At 55.3% G+C, this 19,643-nt stretch overlaps 1 protein-coding gene across 1 annotated transcript; it reads left to right on the top strand.

Moving 5' to 3' along the window:
- Positions 1-1,342: 1,342 nt before the first annotated feature.
- Positions 1,343-16,812, top strand: P2RX1 (purinergic receptor P2X 1). Its single transcript, XM_081162071.1, has 12 exons — positions 1,343-1,730; positions 10,985-11,132; positions 11,419-11,490; positions 11,951-12,020; positions 12,275-12,371; positions 12,652-12,732; positions 12,981-13,122; positions 14,089-14,216; positions 14,663-14,753; positions 15,121-15,186; positions 15,380-15,481; positions 15,592-16,812. Exons 1-12 carry the CDS (start codon positions 1,594-1,596, stop codon positions 15,655-15,657), a joined length of 1,200 nt encoding a protein of 399 aa, XP_081018197.1. The 5' UTR covers positions 1,343-1,593; the 3' UTR covers positions 15,658-16,812.
- Positions 16,813-19,643: the final 2,831 nt, after the last annotated feature.

Here is a 19,643-nt window from a genome sequence, read left to right as displayed (position 1 = left end):
ATTTATTGATTTGAGAGAGAGAGAGGAAGGCAGAGAGAGAGGAGGACTGATTTGTTGTTCCACCTATTTATGCATTCATTATTTGTGTCCCCGTATGTGCCCTGACTGGAGATCAAACCCGCAAACTTGGTATATCGGGAAGATGTTCTAAACAACTGAGTGACAGACCAGGGCCCGAGCTCCACTTTTTTTTTTTTTTAAGATATTTTTAATTGATTTTTAGAGGGAGAGGAAGGGAGGGGGAGAGAGAGGGAAAAACATCAATATCAGAGCGGAACATCGATTGCCTGCCTCCTGCACATCCCCTACCAGGGCCCAAGCCCACAACCCGGCCATGTTCCCTGATCGGGAATCGAACTAGCAACTTTTCAGACCCCAGGACATCCAACCAACTGAGCCACACCGACCAGGGAAGCTCCACTTTCTTCACGTGCAAAAAGAGGTGGAAGTTGAGGAAGGCCTCCAGCTCTACCGGCTCTGAGAGCTAACAGGGACCCCCACCCCATCCCAACCCCAGGGGGCCCCTGCCTTCATGGCCTGGGTTGGGGTTGAGGGCAGGAGCTGCAGAGGGGCTGTACCCCAAGCTCAACAGTGGCCTCAAGTTCTCTGAACTCATCAGAATGCATCCCGGGGGGAAATCCCATTATCAGCTCCATTTCTCAGATAAGGAAGCAGATGCTGAGAGGACAGGCAACTTACCCCAGCCCCCACGGCAGCAACTGGCAGAGCCGGGGTGGTAACTGAGGCTGGTCTGACGGTTTGATGTTGGACTTTCCTGGCGAGGTCTCCAGAGCCTGATGGTGATACGCAACAGATGTGGCCCTTGCCTTGTCTGGGTGCCTGCCTCCCTCTGCTCCTTTCGGGGAGGGGAATGTTGATTGGGCACAGGCCAGACTTGGACTCAGAGGGATGGGGGGTGGAGGTGGCCTACAGGGACAGGGGTTGGGGGTCCTGCCATGGGCTCAGGCCGTGTCAGGCAGCTGGACTGGAAGTGGCCCTCCCTCCTCTTCTGCCCTCCTGGATGTAGGCCCCCAGGGGCTGACCTCTCCCCCCACCCATGGGGGAAGAGGTAGGGTGGGGAGGATGTTTGGATATGGGGATGGGTCCCTAGTTTGGGGAGGGCTCTGGCCTGCAGCCACTCCACCCAAGCCCTGGCCCGAGCCCCCAGTCCTGTTCTGCCAGGTTTGCGGGGGGCTGACAGCTTTATCTTTGCCTTGTGATGGGTGGCCCGTGGTTTCCTGCCAGCAGCTTCTGTTTCCTGAGGCCCAGCAGGGCGCAGGCGGAGCCAGGAGGGGCAGCTGGAGCCTGGGTGACCCTATCAGCTCCGCCCCCATCCATCTTTGGGAATTTATTTGTCCACGGGCTCGGCTGTCCCACAGTCCATTGCCTGCCAGGGACCAAAAGCTGCTCTGATCACCTAAGGATTCTCCCTCCCAACCCAAGGGCATCCAACTGACCTCTGACTCCTGACCTCCGGCCCCAACTCCCTGCCCTGCCCTTTGTAAGGGGCTGGGAAGCCCCCAGAAACTCTGCCATAGACGTGGGCACTTGCGCAGGCTGTGCGGGCACTGCCCTCAGCCTGAGAGGGCCGCCATGGCGCGGCGGGTGCAGGATGAGCTGGCGGCCTTCTTCTTTGAGTACGACACTCCCCGAATGGTGCTCGTGCGCAACAAGAAGGTGGGCATCATCTTTCGCCTGATCCAGCTGGTGGTTCTGGTCTACGTCGTCGGGTGAGTGTGGGCCCCTCCCTGCTGCCCTCTTATACCTGAGCCTGACCTCTAGGCTCTGGGATGCCCCCCAGGACCCCGAGGAGCCCCTCTTTCTTTCCATTGGTTGTCATCCCTCCTGACAAACCTTGGTGCTGTTGAGAAGGAAGGGGAGCCTGCTAACTCACTGTCAAGATGGGGACACTGAGGCACAGAGGGGAGACCCCATGCTGGGTCACCTTGTAAACATGAGGCAAAGCCGCTGGGTTCTGAGAAACTGACTCACTAGGAACGGTTTCCCCAACTGGGGAGTGGCTTCGGTGGCCAGGGCCCAGTGAGCCACGGCCAGGGTCCCTCTACCTCTGACCTCCCAGCCAAGCCAGGCCATCTTAAGAGACGGAGGCCACACCCCACCTGACAGGCCCAGCTCTCACCGGCCCTGCCTGAATGAGAGGCATCCGGGATATTCGAGCCCCACCCCAGAGCAGGGAAACCTTCACATTTGGAACACCTGGCACCTTAATGAGGTCATATCAGGCAAAGGTTGGAGGTCATTCTGGTCTCAGGGATGATAGCTCCTTTCTGGGCATCTTGGGACCTGTCCCATTGTCCCAGGAGTACAATGGGACAATGTACAATGCCAGAAGCAAGGTGGGACTCCCCTGAAGTCTGAATGTTCTGGGGACGGTGCAAAGGCCATCCTCCTGAAATCAGTCTGGCTGTCTTGGGAGCTGAGGCTGGCCTGGCAGGGGCTTGCACACGTTTGTGTGTAAGCAAATGTGTGTGTGTGTGTGTGTGTGTGTGTGTGTGTGTGTGTGAGTGTGTGTGTGTGTGTGAGTGTGTATGCATGTGTGTTGTACCCAGAGCTGTGTGGGTACATGCACCCTCATGTGTCTGGGTGTGTGCTCAATGGGTGTGGCTGCTGAGTGTGTCCCTGGGCTGGTGCCCACCTTTGCGAGCCCTGTGGCTGAGGTGGCTAGGTGCCTGAAGCATGTGCCCCTGTGTGGGGGGCATCATGTCCACTCATAGTAACTCTTCAGAGGGCTCCTGAAGGCCCCAGGGCCACTGAAGGGAGCTCAGCCCCTGCTGGGGAGTCTGGGGGTGCCTGGCAACCCCTACTTGACTTTGCTGTGTGATCCTGAGGGCCCTGCCCCCTGGTCTCTGTGTCCCCATTTTTGCAGTGGGGTCAAACCAGGACTGCTGACTGGAGCCCAGGCAGCTTAACAGAGTCTTGGTACCCCAGGGCCTCTGGCACCCTAACAGCCTTCCCTCTGTCCCACCTGGCCCCTGAGGCATGGGAGCTGGTCTAGAGGAGCCAGGGCTGGGTGAATGACACCTCACGGCTCTTCCTCTCTCCTGTTCACAAACCATTTTGACATCTGCAACGTCATTTGAGCTTGTGAGGGAAACTGAGGCTCAGAGAGGAGCAGTGGGGTTTCCTGGTCACAGGCAAGTCAGCTGCGAGTCCCTATTAGAGCTGAGGCCTCCTGATCCCCAGGCCTCGGCTCTGCCTTCTCCTTCCCCACCTTACAAGGGCCCCTTTCTAATGAGGCACTGATGGTGTGCTGCCTGGCACAACAAGGGCCTAAAAATCCACCATTAGCCGACTTCTGACCCTCCAGGGAAGAAAGAGGTTCCTCACCCACCCCTTGCCCAAAGAGGCTGAGAGAATGTTGTCTTCACTGTGGCCTTTATGGCTCCTTTTGTCTGCTTTCAGATCGACACTGGGAGCAGCTCCCGGGCCCTCTTGCGTGTTGGTCACAGACAGTCAGAGAGAAAGGGACAGTCCTCCTACCCCACCCCCACTGCAGCATATGCCCCAAGCCGCCATTCAGATCTGAATACATACCTCCAGTGACGGGGACCTCACTACCTCCTTCCTCTCCTTCCTCCCTCCCAAGACAGTCTACTCAGTTTCCAAATAAATGTGGCCTCCTCAGCATCAGCGAGGCTCAGGGACACTGAGTGATTTCAGTTGGATCTCACCCCTAGAAAGAGATTGAACCAGGATTTGAATCCAAGTGTGTGGCTCCGGAGTCGGCCTTGATATCCTGGAAGGGAAACCTTTGCAAGTCACAGAGCAGAGCAAGGAAGGCAGGGTCCCTCCAACACTCCTCAGCCGCACCCTCCAGTCCAGCCTTGCGCTGCAGCTTGGGCTGCGACTCCTGCTGTCTCTGGCGCCCTCGTCTGGCCACTGCCTACAGCTGCACTGACCACTAAGCTGCAGACTGAAACCAGCCTGGATTTGGTCTTACTCTCAGTCCTCAATTTCCCAGCTGTTCCATGAAGCAGGGGGCAGGGGGGAAACCCTTCCAAAGGCGTTACACAGAGCTTCAACAGTTTCTCTTACCTAAGGAAGGACACCGTTCTTTAATTACACTCCCCCCCCCCCCCACACACACACACAGAGACCTCTTTCCAAGGCCCCTGCCTATCAGAATGTCTGGTCCTGTGGGTGTTGCAGGGGGACCGAGGGGAGCATAGGAGAAATGCCAGACTCCTGGACATCAGAGACAGCGGCACAGCCCAGGTGGGGGATAGGCAGCCACAGAGACAGAACTGGACAGAGAGACAGACATTGGTGCACAACCACTCAGATGAAGAGTCTTTGAGACTTAAAAATGGAGAGAGGGCTCTGCCGGTGTGGCTCAGTGGTTGAGTGCCAACCCAGGAACCAAGAGGTCATGGTTCGATTCCGGTCAGGGCACATGCCTGGGTTTGGGGCTCAATCCCCAGTAGGGGGCGTGCAGGAGGCAGCCAATCGATGATGTTTCTCTCTCATCGATGTTTCTGTCTCTCTGTCTTCTCCTTTCCTCTCTCTCTCTCTAAAAAAAATCAATGAAAACATAAAAAAATGAAAATTAAAAAATGGAGAGAAGCAGTTACTGAGACAGAGGCAGGGAGGCCGAGATGCCGAGAACCTGAACGGATTCCGAGGAGGGGAACTGAGGCTGTGTTGTCTACCCATCACACTGTTCCGGGAAGCCCACGGCAAGTGGAGGGAGCGGGTGGGCCTGGGCCCTGGCAGGCTGAACAAAGACTCTTTTTGGCTCAAATTATGGTGGTTAATTTGTAGTTAGAGCTGTCTCCTGGGCAGTAATGAGCTCTCCATAACAGGAGGTGTACAGGCAGTGAGGCTGCCATCCATGATCTAGCAGGCCCATAAAAGGGTGTGCTGAGACTGTGTCCCTGCCTCGGGTGGTTCTGGTCGGGGGAGGAGAGAAATCTTTCTGGGGCACACAGGAGAGTCCTAAGGGGATTTGTGAATGCTGCTTGGGGAAGGGAGCCTGGGAAGGCTTCCTGGAGGAGGTGACACAGTCGTGAAAGCAACCTTGAACAAAGGCCTAGGGGCTTTTTCTCAGCTCCCCCCCCCCCCCCGGGCCTCTTCTAACTTCAGTCTTCACCCTTTCCCTGTGCCCCCACAGAGAGCTCTTTTTTTTAAAATATATCTTTATTGACTTCAGAGAGAGAAAAGGAGAGGGAGAGAGAGAGATAGTAACATCAATGATGAGGGAGTCATTGATCGGCTGCCCCCTGCATGCCCCCAACTGGGGATCGAGCCCACAACCTGGGCATGTGCCCTGACTGGGAATCGAACCCCGAGCGCCTGGATCCCAGGTCGGAGGCTCAACCGCTGAGCCACGCCCGGCCGGCCATGCTCTTGAAATCGTGCTCCTGAGACCTCCAACTGGGTCCTGGAGCACAGCAACCAGGAATGAGGGCAGATACAAATGACTGCCGGGAGAAACGAGCTTGGAGACATTTCTACAACGTCTTTTCTGTGCCCGGTGCTGGGTCGGGCTTCGTGGGACAGGGGTGGGGGCAGGGTGGGCAGAGGGAGAGCAAGGAGATGAGGATGAGAACTCTTTCGGTTCCTAGAGACAGACACCTGATCAAACTGTATTTGAAAGGAAGGGTGGGGATATTGATTGACTGTGTCACTGAAAAGTCAACTCAGGCTTCAGGCCTGGCTGGACCCTCCAAAATGAGGCCCCAGGAGGGGCGAGTTCTAACTCTCGTCAGGAGATAAGGAGTTTGGGTTGGTCCCATCTGGGTTCTCCAGTGAAGCTAGACAGGATCCTCTGTCCTTGGCTCTGCTTTCCTCTGGCAGGCTTCACTCTCAGGCAGGCTCTCCATCCTCAGAGTGACAAAATGGCACCCAGCATCTCTAAGCTGACACCCCACCAGCTTAGCCTCCCCTGGGGCACAAGAGCATCTCTTCTCCAGAGTTCCAGCAGAAGTCCTGGGTCCAACTCTTACCGGCCTAGGTTGGGTCATGTACCCATCTCAGAACCAATCATTGTGGCCAAGGGAATGAATGCCCTGCTTAGTGGAGCCTGGTTGTATGCCCACCTGGTCCAAGCGCTCCTGCTGGAAAGCAGAGCATGATCAAAGGTCCTGGGGCAGGAAAGGAACAATAAAAGAGTCCTTAGGGATATGCTGGGAGAGCATGAAATGAACCAAGGGAGGGGAGGAAAGGGGGAGGTATGAGCAGGGGTCACTTGCCTGAGCCTCTGAACCCTGACTTTCTCCTGCAGGCAGTGGGAGCCATGGAAGGGTGTCTAGCAGGGGAAGGCCTGGGGCAGGCAGGTGCTGGAGTGGGGGTGGAGGCTAGAGGCAGGACAGCTATGAAGAGGCAGCAGTGATGAGGGGAGAGGATGAGGCCAAGGCAGAAGCCCAGTGACAGTGGTCACAATGACAGAGGTCATCATCCTGGCAGGCCCTGCACTGGGAAGGCCACTGCTCAGCTTCTGCCCATCTCTGCTGTAGGGGGACATGTGCTCACCATGGCCAGGGTTTCTGACTTCTTCAGAGCAAAACAGAGGAATATTGGAATTTATGGGCAAAAGGAACCTCTTGGTTTTCAGAGGTCAACAACTCATTCAAAAATTTAAAAACACAAATCTTCAGCCTGACTTGTCTGTAGACTGCATATTGATTAACCTCTGAGCCCCCAGTGTGGGCCCCAGCTCTGAACTTGGTCCCTTCATGGCTTCGAGTCTGGCCCTGCCCCTCCCCAAGCCTGCTCTGCCCTACAGCACATGCCTGGTCTGGTCAACTGCCTGTGGCCCGTGTTACACCCTGTGTCTCACCAGCCGCAAGACCCGTCCTCCCAGCCCCGTGCCCCAGCTGCCCCAGCATCGGCCCAGCTCCTCGCAGCCGCCCACAGCAGACCCCTCTGGGCCCTTCAAGGAAAGCCAAGGGAAGGCAGGAAAGATGGAGAGACCCGAAGGACGTGGGCACGAGGGACAGGGAGGGCGTGAGGATGGTGCCCAGGTTTTGAGCCTGGGGATGGGGTAGGTCTGGTGCCATCCTCCACGATAAGGGCACCAGAGAAGCAAAGTTCTGAGGGCAGATGAGCATTTAGGTTGGTTCCGTTGAACTTTTGTTTTAAGATAAAATTCACATGCCATGACATTCACCATTTTAAAATATGCAATTTGGTGGCTTTCAGGATAATCACAAATTCGTGCAAACATCACCACTAATTCCAGATTTTTCACTACTCAAAAAAACCCCACCCCACCTTGTGCATCTTAGCAATCACGCTCCAGTCCCCCTCCCACGCTCTACTTTGCCCATTCTGGGCATTTCATATAAATAAATCAGACAGTAAGTGTCTTTTGTGTCTGGCCTTCCCCGCCCAGCATACTGTTTGTGAGATTCACCCAGGCTGTAGCAAGTGTCCGTACTTTCTTCCTCTTTATGGTTGAACAATATTCCACGGTGTGGATTCACCACGTTTGGTTTATCCACTCGTTGGCTGATGGACATTCGGGTTGTTTCCACTGTTGTTTCTCACGAATTATGCCACTGCCAACATTCACGTCCAAGTTTTGCGTGGACATCTGCTTTCAGGTCTCTTGGGCAGACACCTATGAATGGAATCGCAGGGTCAAATGGAAATTCCATGTTTAACTTTTTGAGGATCTGCCAGACTTTTCCCAAAGGGTCGACTTAAATTTGAGGTACCTGCAGGGTGTGTGCTGTGGGGGCCTGGGCAGGGGAAGGACTGTGTGTCACCAAGCAGTGGGAGATGTAGGCGTTTATAGAAGTTCCTTGAGTGCTGACCTTTGGGTTGTTTTGTTCACTTCTGTATATTTAGTGCTTAGAACAGTGCTTGGTACATAACAGGGGTTCCATAAATAAATATTTGTTGGATGACTAAATGAATGTGTGGCATTGAATTTCGGGAGAGAGTAAAGAAGTGGAGATAGAAATCCAGGGGCGTAATGGGTTCTGCCTGGGCAGGGGATGGAAGCCAGGGCGATGGGGGTAGATGGACATCTAAAGAATTAGTGAAAGAAGAGTAGAGCCGGTGAAAACAGGAGGCTTATTTATTATGTGCCTATGCGGGAACTCATGGGAGCATCCCCCAAACAATCACCTAGACTCTTTTCCTTCTTGGGGCCCAGCCCACCGCTCGGGCATGGTAGGGCCTTGCTTATAGTTGTTGAATGAACAGTCTTTGTGGTAGGTGTCATCACCTCCGTTTTACTGAGAAAGCCAGGGCTCAGAGAGGTTTGGTCTCTAGCTGGAAGCCACACAGCTGGTGAGTGGCAGTGCTGATGCCTGGACCTCAGCCTCTGTGCCCCTAGAGGCCCCACTCTGGGCGGTTCCAGCACAAGGCCTCTGCCACAAGGGGTTGCTGGAGAAGAGAGGCTCATGATAGGGTTTTGCTGAGAACGCGGTGGAGAGAATAGGAAAGAGAATTTCTGAAAGGGGAGGGAATTCTAAAAATGTCTGTGTTTTGGGGTGTCAGGTTCCATGGTGGCATCCCAGAGTGGTGACAGCAGGGAGAGGTCAGGCTTTGGAGGAGTGGGCTTGGCACCATGGTCATTCGATTGTCATCAGAACTGAGGTCATTGGTACCAGATTTGATTTTCCCCCTTGACCCCCAGGACTGACAGTCCCCAGGGCAGAAAACCAAGAGTAGTTGCATCAGCCCCAATGTGCAGCCTCCATGTGCCTCTGCTCCCTACCCCCAACCCTGCACTTCTGGCTCCTGGCAGATTCCCTGATGCTCAGTGGAGGGGGCAGAGTCCTGGGCTGGGGACCCTGAGCCTGCAGTCTACCTCTGACTCGGGAGACATGTTCCCCAGGCCTCAGTTTTCTCATCTATATTGTGAGGAGTTGGTACTGGGCAAAGAGAGAAATGCTGCTGGACATTGGGGCTCAGGGGTGCCGAGAGAGGCCAGAGACCTCTCCTGCAGGGGATTCAGAATATGAAGCAGCTCCCACATCAGTCCCCAGCAGCCCCTTTGAGCTCGGGCATGAAGCTAGAGGCGGTCCTGGAGGAAGGAATCTAAGGAGGGTGGGGCATAGTTGATGCCCACTCTCCCTGATCGGGCTGGAGGCAGTGAGGCAGGTTCAGGACACTGAGAATGAGGGGACTTTGTCATGCCTCACCTATTACTGTCTGGGACCTGCAGGGGGCAGCAGTGACCATGCTTAGGCTTGGGGGTGGGGGTAGGGGTGGCTCGGCTCCCGGGCCAGACAGGGGAAGGGGCTTGAGGAAAGAGGAATGAACTACCGGAGGTGAGAGGACATTGGTGGGCTGCCTTCCTGGGGCCTGGATCAGGGTCACAGCCCCTAGAGAACTAGCAGTGATGCCGGGACTAAGGGGCCTGGAGAAGTCTGTTACCAGGCTTGAGCCCTAAGGCACAGGAGAGGGGCTTTGAGCTCTACTTGGAAAGGTGGATTGAGGGTAGGGTGAGGGGTGAAGGGGGCGTAAATAGGCCTGCGCACAGTCAGACCTGCGCATAGGCGCGCTCACAGGTTTGCCCTGGGGATTCGCAGCCACACACTCCGATGGGCACCGTGGGCACACGCGCGCATAGTTACAGGAATCTCCAAGGAGAGTCTCTCCTTGAGGAAGAGTACCGCACTCTGGGTAAAAGTGCTTCCAGGACTGTCAGTTGTAAGCAAAAGAAACCAAACCCAAACTGGCTCAAGTAAAGGAAGGGAATTTATTAGCTCATGTAACTGAAAAGTCCAGGAGTAGATATTTCATGCTGTTGCTATGTCTGGGTCCAGGTGCTAAAGCAACACATAGGAGAGTCCAGGGCTCTCCATTTCCTGGCCTGGCTTTCCTCTCAGTTGGCTTCATTCCTACACTTGTTCTGTGAGGTAGCAAAGATAACCAGCCGTAGTTTTGGTCTTGTAGCCGTCTTGCTTAGCCACCCAGCAGAGAGGATGTCTCTTTCCCAATAATTCCAAGAAAAATCCTGGCCTCACTGCTGGAACTCCCGGGTCAGATGCTAGTCCTTAGAGCCATCACTGTTGCTAGGGTGATAGAGCATTGATTGGCAAGCCTTGATCACCCATCACTGTTGCTAGGGTGATAGAGCATCGGTTGGCAAGCCTTGATCACCCATCACTGTTGCTAGGGTGATAGAGCATCGATTGGCAAGCCTTGATCCTGTGCCTAGCCCTGGGGCTCAGAGGGAGGTGGTTCCCGCTGAACTTCTGAGACTGAAAATGGAGAACCCAGCCCCAGCTGGTGTGTTCAGTGGTTACAGCACCAGCCTGCAGACTGAAGGGTCCTGGGTTCATTTCTGGCCAAGGGCACCTTGGTTTCAGGCTCAATCCCTGGCCCCGGTCGGGGCAGGGGCGGGAGGCAACCAGTCGATGTGTCTCTTTCACATCAATGTTTCTCTCTCTCTCTCCCCCACTCTCCTGAACAGCAATGGAAAAAATATCCTCGGGTGAAGATTAAAAAAACAAAAAAAATTTAGAAAGTAGAGAACCCATAGGAATAGAGGTTCTTGATGCCGGGAAGAGAAGGCCAGAATTCCCCAAGAAAGCTGGGAGGCCTCCAGCCTGAGCCGCTCCCACAAGGGCCTTAACTGGGGGCCAGGTGCTGCCCGGCTCTCAGCTGCCATGCTCTGCCATTTCTCAGTGGGAGGGGTAACTGAGGAAGGAGGGGTACTCTCCGAATGAGGACTGGGGTTCAGGGAGCTTGGCCTTCAGGCACCAGCAAATTCTGCTCTTGGAAAAGGACCTGAAAGAGGCTTTCAGTGGGTCTCGTCCTGCAAATAAGTATTTTCAGAGTGAAAAGAATGGTGGAACTTCAGACACTGGCCAGCTAGGGGAGGTAGGGGAGCTTCTCCTGCCTGCAGCCCCAGATGTAGCTTTAGGAACAGAGGGTGGCTCAGAAACGCCTCTGGGGAGGGAACGAGAAGGGACATGACCTGTCCAACTGGTGCCAGAAAAGGCAGGGGCCCACATACCCACATGCCATCCTTGTATGACCCCTTTGCTCCAACTCTCTGCAGGTGGGTCTTTGTCTATGAGAAGGGCTACCAGACCTCGAGCGGCCTCATCAGCAGCGTGTCTGTGAAACTCAAGGGTCTGGCTGTGACACAGCTCCCGGGCCTGGGCCCCCAGGTCTGGGACGTGGCTGACTACGTCTTCCCAGCCCAGGTGAGCTGATGCAGGGATACACCTTCCACCCACAAGTCCTGGCTCCGAGCTGGGTTGGGTTTTGTCCCACCTCCCTGTGGGACCAGTCAGCTCCTACTGCTCTCTGGGCTTCAGTTACCCTCACTGTGATGAAGGGCAGACAGGGCCTGCTAATATCGCCCCCCACCCCGACATCGTGGGGCATGGAGCACCACGCTGCGCGCCATGTGGGTTCTAGGGGCTGCTGGGCAGTGCTGGGGTTCTCAGGGCTGCTCTCCCAGCTCAGAGCCCTGCCCCTCGCTTCCAGGGGGACAGCTCCTTCGTGGTCATGACCAATTTCATAGTGACCCCCCATCAGGCCCAAGGCTACTGTGCAGAGGTGAGTACTGCCGCCCACCCTTCCTTCTTCAACCCAAAGGAGAAAATCACATGGAAGTGGAGGTCCCCTTGGGCACTGGAGGGGAAGCTGGATGGGCTTCCTGGGAGACCACAGTGGTGAAATTTCAGGCATAGATTTATGCAGAGTAACAGGCGACCACTGACACTGCTGAGGCTTCCCTCCCAGCTGCATGCAAAGCAGGGTGCTGAGCCTCTATGCCGGCCCAACCTACTAGCCCCAGCCTTCCCACCCTCTGCCAGTCAACATCAGCATGGGGCAGCTGGGCATGAGCCCAGAGGGGTCTTGGGAAGGCACTGGGGGAAGGAGACCTTGAGCAAGGGTCACCCCAAAGGTATCTGAGATTCTGCCCCATGCCCTCCCTAGGGCCCTGGGGGCGGGAGGGGCTCTTCTCAGGATCCCAGCCAAGGGGCCTGGAGCCAGCAGCTCTTCCCTCCCCCAGCATCCAGAAGGGGGCACGTGCAAGGATGGCAGTGGCTGCACTCCAGGGAAGGCAGAAAGGAAGGCCCAAGGTAAGGTTGGCCTCCTCCCGTTCCCTCCACAGCCCCTTTCAGCTCCAAGCCTCCTCCACCAGGAAGTCTTTTCTGCCCTCTCCCCTCCTGCCATCCTGGTCTTGGCCTGCCCTATCCCAGACCCAGCCACATTTCTGTCCTCAGGCATCTGATTTTGGGTGCCTCATCAATGAGGACTCCTCGGGGTGGGGCCTGGGGGGCCCCCTGCACCCCGAGCTTTGGGTGGGCACCCAGGGCTCTCTCCCTTTCTCCAGGCATCCGCACAGGCAAGTGTGTGGCCTTCAACGACACCGTGCACACGTGCGAGATCTTTGGCTGGTGCCCTGTGGAAGTGGATGACAACATCCCACGGTAACACCTGTCCTTCTAGGGAGCAGGGAGCAGGGTCCCCAAGTCCAGACAGAGGGGCATCTGGGTCTGCACCCTGGACAGGAGCAGCCCCCCCCATCTGTGCAGCCCAGGACAAAGACCCCCCTGGCTCCTGGTCAAGGGACCTGAGAGTCCACCATTACAGCAACCCACCACTCCACCCACCCATGCCAAGGATCCAACCCCCACACACCATGCCAAGCTCTGGTGGGTGCACAGGGACTCCTGGGAGGGGGCGATGAGTGAGTGTGGTCTCCCTTAGCCCCGCCCTTCTCCGAGAGGCCGAGAACTTCACTCTCTTCATCAAGAACAGCATCAGCTTTCCACGCTTCGAGGTCAACAGGTTCGTGGGAAAAGTGGGCAAACATGCACGTGGCTCCAGGAGGCTGCCACTGCTGGTCTCAGCTGCCTCTGCCACCCTCTGCTCCTGCTGATTTCACTCTGGAGGCCGGGCCTGGGGTGGGCTGCCTTCGTTCTCTAAGGGCTGTGGAAGGGGCATTTCTGGAACCCATGAGGGATCTGCAGAGTTTGGGGCATGGTGGGCACCCTCCAGCTGGCACACTGCTGCCACCAATGCCCTCTGCTCCATAGGCGCAACCTGGTGGAGGAAGTGAACGCCACCTACATGAAGAAATGCCTCTATCACAAGGTCTCACACCCGCTGTGCCCTGTCTTCAATCTCGGCTACATGGCACGAGCATCAGGACAGAGTTTCAGCACGTTAGCAGAGAAGGTATTTAGTGCCAGGCCAGTAGGGAGGGCTGGGCCCTTGGATCATCAAGCCAATAAAGGCTTTTCAGGTCCAGTTAATCCCGCCTCAAGCTACTCAAGTCAGCTGCTAGAGGGCAAAAGCAGCCACAGGCAATGTGTGAACAAATTTGGCCGGGGGACCTAGTGTGCCCACCCCTTAGGGGGTTTACCCTGTAGCAACACGCAGGACCAGAAAGCTCAGTGTTAGAGTTCCCTGTCCCTGAAAATCTCCAGGCCATGCCCACTAGGAACTTCTCACCCACCACCATCATCTGCAGGTATCAGCCCAGTTCCTAGGTGCCCTGCTCTGACCACCTCCCAACTCAGCCCATCCCCACCTCATCCTTGCCTGGCCCAGAGGAGCTTTGCTTTCTCAAGCTTTCTCTTCCTAGCCAGTCTTTACAGACTCTCTTTAATTCAATAACTATTCACTTGCCTCCCACACTATGACTTGTGCTAGGAACTCAGGAGTCAGTGAATGAGACAGACAACCCCACCCTCATGGCGTTTACAGTCTTAGAAGACATGTTCATAATATATTTATTTGTAATAAATATATGATTAAAAGTGACAAGTGTTCCAGAAGAAAACACAGAGGGAATAATTGGGTCATATTTTAGATTGGGGTGGTGGTCAGGGAAGGCCTCGTAGGGGGAATGGCTAAAGAATGAGGAAGAGCCAGCCTTGTGGAGGAACTGGGGGAACTGCATGTGCAAAGGCCCTGAGGTAGGAAAAACTTGGTGTATTCCAGAAACTGTCAGAAAGCTGGAGTGTGATAGGTGGGAGGTGGGGCCAGAGAGGGCGGCAGGACCCTGACACTAAAGCAGTTTCTCAGTATCTCTTCTCAAGCTAAAAAGTGTCCCCTCTTCAAGAGACTGCCAGCACCAGCTGTAAGACAGTAGTTTCCTGATCCTAAAACCCCAGATCTTAATGCCTGTGTCCCTGGCAGGGTGGGGTGATAGGCATCACCATCGACTGGAATTGTGACCTGGATTGGCATGTACGACACTGCAAACCCGTCTATGAGTTCCATGGGCTGTATGGGGAGAAAAATCTGTCTCAAGGCTTCAACTTCAGGTGCTTGCCAGGCCCCCACTGGTGCACCCTTCCTTGGGGTCCTGTGGGCTTTTCTTTTCCCAGAACCCTTGGGGCCAAGCAAGTGTTCCTGGGAGGGAAGCAGAGGAGCCTGGGCAGCTCCGGTCTTCCTGGGATTGACCAAGCAGGGAGTCAGCAGGGAGCAAGACCTTAGAGTCCTGAGTCCCCTGCCCCTTGGTGCCCTTGAGGCCCACCTGGCCAGGACTTGCTGGAGAAATTGCTGACCTCAGGAGTCAGGGTGAGGGTTGAGTACAGCTTTCCTGGAATGAGTCCTGGGATCCTGCCTGCAGCTCCTCCTCTATGTAATGCTGGGGGGCGTGGGGCTGTCCTCATGGACCTTTAAGGGCCTCTGCATCCCTGATGCTCTGGGACCTCCCTACCCAAGATGCTTTCTCCATCGTCTCCCCTGCAACCACCCCTTCCCCAAGGTTTGCGAGGTATTTTGTGGAGAATGGGACCAACCACCGGCACTTGTTCAAGGTGTTCGGGATTCGCTTTGACATCCTGGTGGACGGCAAGGTGAGTATCAGTGTGAGGAGCACAGAGACACCCTCAGGTCCTGCAAGTGCCTGTTGGGCATCTGTGGTTACAGACGATGGAAGCTGGGTGGGCTTCATTCCGCAGTTCTCTGTTGGGGGCAGGGGTTCCAGCTTGTGACCACATCTCCCCACTATCTCCCTGTGTCCAGGTAGGCAGAGCCAAGGTCAAAACCCAGGGCTCCTGACAGCAGCTGAGTCACTATGTAGAGTCGGACCCTGGGCAGCAGGCTGTGGGACCAGCTGACAGTGGAGGGGACACCCCTGGGCTTCTGAGGAAGGCCTTTCCAACAAGGCTCCTGCTGAGTGTTAACCGTGTTAACCCTTTTCTCCTCGGGGCCCCTCACCAGGCTGGGAAGTTTGACATCATTCCCACAATGACTACCATCGGCTCCGGGATTGGCATCTTTGGGGTGGTAAGTGCTGGGGACGGGGTCACTGTGCTGGGGTTCCCCATATCTCGGGTCTTCTTCCATATCTTGGTCCCCCGAGGGCCGGCAGGGCCTCATCCCCCCTCCAGGACCTGAGGTCTGGATAGGGCAGGATTCAGCCAGGGCCCCGTGGTCAGTAGGGATTCGTAGGCTCTAGCCACCACCCTCCTATCCCCAGGCCACGGTCCTCTGTGACCTGCTGCTGCTCCACATCCTGCCCAAGAGGCACTACTACAAGCAGAAGAAGTTCAAGTACGCGGAGGACATGGGGCCAGAGGCGGTAAGAGAGCTCCCTGAGCCAGGCCCTTCAGAGGCCTCAGGCTCCTAAGTCTGTGGTGGGGAGTGAGCTGCTCCCTGAGGCTGACTTTTGTGCCCCTAATGCTCACACAGAGTGAGCGTGACCCTGCGGCCACCAGCTCCACCCTGGGCCTGCAGGAGAACATGAAGACGTCCTGACCCTCAGCCCCGGCCCCGGACTGGATGCAGCATGAGGCTTCAGGCGGAGCCCTGGTGGGGTCCCAGCCAGGGTAAAGGGGCCTCCTCAGGAGCTCTCCTGCCCTCTCAGCCAGAAAGACACCCGTGTGCCGGCAGCTCAGGGTGGACACTGGGAGAGACCTGCCCAATTCTGAGCTTTGGCTCCAACTCCACACCCTGCCAAGCGAAGCTCACCACAGCCTCAGCCTCTCTGGTGCGGAGGTGCTGGCACTGGGCGGGGCCCCTCACACTCCGCAACTGGAGCTTTGTGCTTGTCTGTCTGGGCCCTCACCCACCCCACTGCCTCATGTCTCCAGACCCGTGCTCTCCCATATGCCACCCACTAGCCACAGTGACTATTTAAATTTAAATTAATTAAAACTGAATAAAATAAAAACTTTAGCTCCTCAGACTAGCCACATTATAATTGCTAAGTAGACGTATGTGGCTGGTGGCTGCCGTATTAGACGGTAGGGACCATTTTCCGCACCACAGAGACTTCTATGGGACAGCTCTGCTCGAGCCCCTTTCTCACTGGCCTTGGATTTCTGTGGGGAGCTGATCAACCGTGCAGGCCCCTGGGCCCATCCCAGACCCCCTAAACTAGAATCTCCAAGGCTGGCCACATGATCTGCAAGGCAGCAAACTCCCCAGGGCATTTTAAGGACCTTTGGTTAAAATGCTCCTGATCAGGTATAACTTAGCCTGGGCCTGCATGGCCTGGCAGGTGCCAGAATGAGCAGGTGTGTGGTGTGCTCACAAGCCACACAGTGTTTTGTGCACACCCCCCCTTATGTGCACATGCACCTGAATGCACATCCCCTTCTATTCACACTGTATGTGAACAGCTTGGGCCTGGCAAACACAGCCATCTGAACACACCTACACCCCCAAGCACAGATGCCTGGTCCCTACCATGTCACTTCCATGGGAAGTGCGTCTCCCAACTGTGTCAGGCCAGGACAGCCCCTTCAGCCCTGAATCCTTACTCAGCTACCTCTGGTCAGGTGGGAGCCTTGGCCAAACCCTGGGCTTCCTGCCTGTGGCCCAGCCCTAGCTCCCAAGGCCTGCCCAGCTCTGTCTGAATAAAAGGTCTGGGGGAAGCGAGGGGCGGAGTACAATAAAAGGAATGAAGACAAACCTCTGCCTTCTGCACTTTCTTCTCAGCCCTCTCTGAAACTCAGGGTCCCCACCTGTGAACTGTGGGTTTGAGCTGAGTGATCTCTGAGATCCTTCTGGATCTGCCAGTGGGCGGCGGTGAGCCGATGCTTTGCCCTGAACCCGGCAGGGCTGGGGGTTAGCTCACCTCTATCCATGGGCCACTGTCCTGGCCCTGCCCTGAACATTGGAGCTCTTCCCAGTCCTCCACAAACCCCTCCCATGCTGTAGGAGGCCTGGCACTGGGACAAGTAGAGAACCAACCTCAGGAGCCTCCTCAGGAAAGCAGGGGTGAGGAAGGGGCTGGCTGTTCCAGGAGGGAGATCTGAGGGAATCCCAAAGAGGGGAGGAAGGTCTTGAGTGAAGACAGTGTGGAAGGATTCTCCAGGGGCCCTGCTGTGGGTATGACCACCAGTCTGGACTTACAGCCAGGCAGGACCTCTGGGCAACCCCATCACCATGCTCTGTCCAGACCAGTGCCGTCCAACAGTAACAATGAAACGTTCTCCATCTGTGCCGCCCAATATAGTAGTCACTAACCACACGTGGCCACCAAGGACTTAAAATGTGGCCAGTGCAACCAAGGAATGGAGTGTTTTCTTTTACTTCCTTTTAATGAATTTAAATCACCACACGTGGCTAGTGGTTACCAAGTCAGACAGCACAGGCTAGCAGGCCCTTGGCCTGTGCCCTCTTCCCCAGCCAAGAACCATACTTCATATTTTTCAAGACAGCAGCTCCCTCTTCTCTCTTCCTTCTCCGGACCTACCTGCCTTTGCACCTCCTGCCCTCTTCCCTCTTGAATGAGTAGAGGATTCCTCCTTTGTATCCAACCCTTCTACCCAATCCAGAGACCTCCCAGCAGAGGCTGCATCTCCTCTCTCCCACTCCTGTACTGTGCCTCCTCCTGGCCCATGTTCCCCCGCAGCTCTGCCTGCTCCCCCTTCACGGCTGCCATTCCAGAAGGACCAGTTTACATTTTCTTCTGTGTCCCACTCTCTGCAGTTGGCCTGCAGGCCCCACCCCCACTTCTCCTAGATGCCCTTGCCAACTTACCAGCAGCATCTTTGGTGCCAAATCCAAGTAGACACTTCAGCTGTATCCTGTTTGGCTTGTTGGCCAAGCCCTTCTTTATCAAAAGATTTCCTTCCAGCAGCTTCTAAGACCCACCCTCTCTTGATTTTCCAGCCAGCCCAGTGTGCAGGGCAAAGACAGGTTTCAACTGCAGCTCTGCCACGGGTCACTGTGTGTCCTTGGGCAAGCTGCTTAACACTCCACGCCTCCTCTGTGAGAGAGGGAAAGTAATAGCCTCTACTCAGGTTGGGATAAGATAAGATATGAAAGTGCCTGGCGTAGAGCCTGGCACACAGTAGTGCTCTACCCTCTCTTTCAATAGTGGGGCCACCTAGTTGTCCCCAGATATCTATTCTCTATAATGATACAACCCTTGGTTCTTGGCTGGATATGTGGCTGCCTAGAATGAAAGCTGCATTTCCCAGCCCCCTCTTCCAGCTGGGTCTGGCCATGTGACTAAGGTTTAGCTAATGAATATATGTGAAAGTGTCATGTGACACCTTCTGGGAACTTCCTTTAAAACACAGCTGGTGAAGGTCCTTTGCCCTCTTCTTCTTCACCCCGTCTTCATCTCACTGCCTGGAATGCATATGTGATGGCTGGAGCTCTAGCCACCATTCTGAATCACGAAGACAAATGTTATACCCAGAAGTTGCTGGAACAGTGAGTGGAAAGAGCCACATTTGGAAAGTCTGTGGAACATATCTGACATACTAGCCCAGAACTGTCCTCCCTGAGGTTCTTGAGTGGGATTTCTGTCACCTAAGTCAAAACTGGTACAGAAATCTTTCCCTCTTAAAAGCAAACATTCTGTCCTTGGCCCCTGCTTTATTTGCTCTGAGATATCACACCCTTTCCCATTGCTCTACTTAGAACTATGGATCCTTTCTGACCACTTCCAAAACTGTCTCGCTGGCCCAGCCCTCTTTCCTGAACTCCAGCCCTACATATCCCACCTCCTAATTACCATACCCAATTAGTTATCCATTCGACAAACATCTTTTGAGTGCTGGATGAATCCAGCACACTCCTTGACTTAAGGAGCTCCCAGTCCAGAGAGGAATAGGCAGATAAACAGATGCTCCTGACAAGGAAGTCCCTAGGAGGGGCTGGTAACCCACACTGGGCAGTGAGGAGGTAAGAGGGGAGGGTTCCCGGCAGACACCTATTGAGCCAAGCACTGAGATGAGTTAGACAGCAGATGGTTAGGACTGAGGTTATGGAGGGCTTGACTGGACCTATTTTCGGGATACTGGTGAGCCATGGAAGATTCCTAAGTGAGAGCTGACTAGTTGGATTTGTGTTTCTGAAAGATTGCTCTGGCTGCCAGACGGAGAAAGGATATTGGGGTGGGGTGGTAAGACTGGCTAAGGGTGGGAAGCTAATAAGGAGGCTGCTGCAACAATCCAGGTGCCAGAGGATGGTGGCCTGAGCTAAGGGAGGGGCAGAGAGGTAGAGAGAAGTGGCTGGATTCCAGGGCTACTTAAGAAGCAGCCTAGGCTGGGCTTGGTGATGGACTGGTTGGGGCAGGACGGGGGTAGCCTACAGTGACTCCCAGGTTTCTGGCTCCAGATTGAGACAGAAACGCGAGAAGCCAGGTTTGGGGTAGTGGTGTGGGGCTGTGTCTTGGGCAAGCAGTAAAGTGAGGTGCCAGAGGATTCACATATGCAGAACAGCATAACGGAACCAAGCGTTGGTGAGTTCGCCAGGGGATGGAGGGAGGCAGAGTCCCCAGA

This window comes from Miniopterus schreibersii (assembly GCF_964146895.1).
Source record: "Miniopterus schreibersii genome assembly, chromosome: 16".
In the NCBI taxonomy this organism is placed as follows: Eukaryota; Metazoa; Chordata; class Mammalia; order Chiroptera; family Miniopteridae; genus Miniopterus; species Miniopterus schreibersii.
This window is presented reverse-complemented; position numbering and strand designations above follow the sequence as displayed.

Coding starts and splice junctions, on each gene's coding strand:
- P2RX1 (XM_081162071.1), top strand. CDS start 1,594: ATGGCGCGGCGGGTGCAGGATGAGCTGGCGGCCTTCTTCTTTGAGTAC. Junction 11,491..11,950: donor CCCAAGGCTACTGTGCAGAG/GTGAGTACTGCC, acceptor TCCCTCCCCCAG/CATCCAGAAGGGGGCACGTG. Junction 12,021..12,274: donor GGCAGAAAGGAAGGCCCAAG/GTAAGGTTGGCC, acceptor CCCTTTCTCCAG/GCATCCGCACAGGCAAGTGT.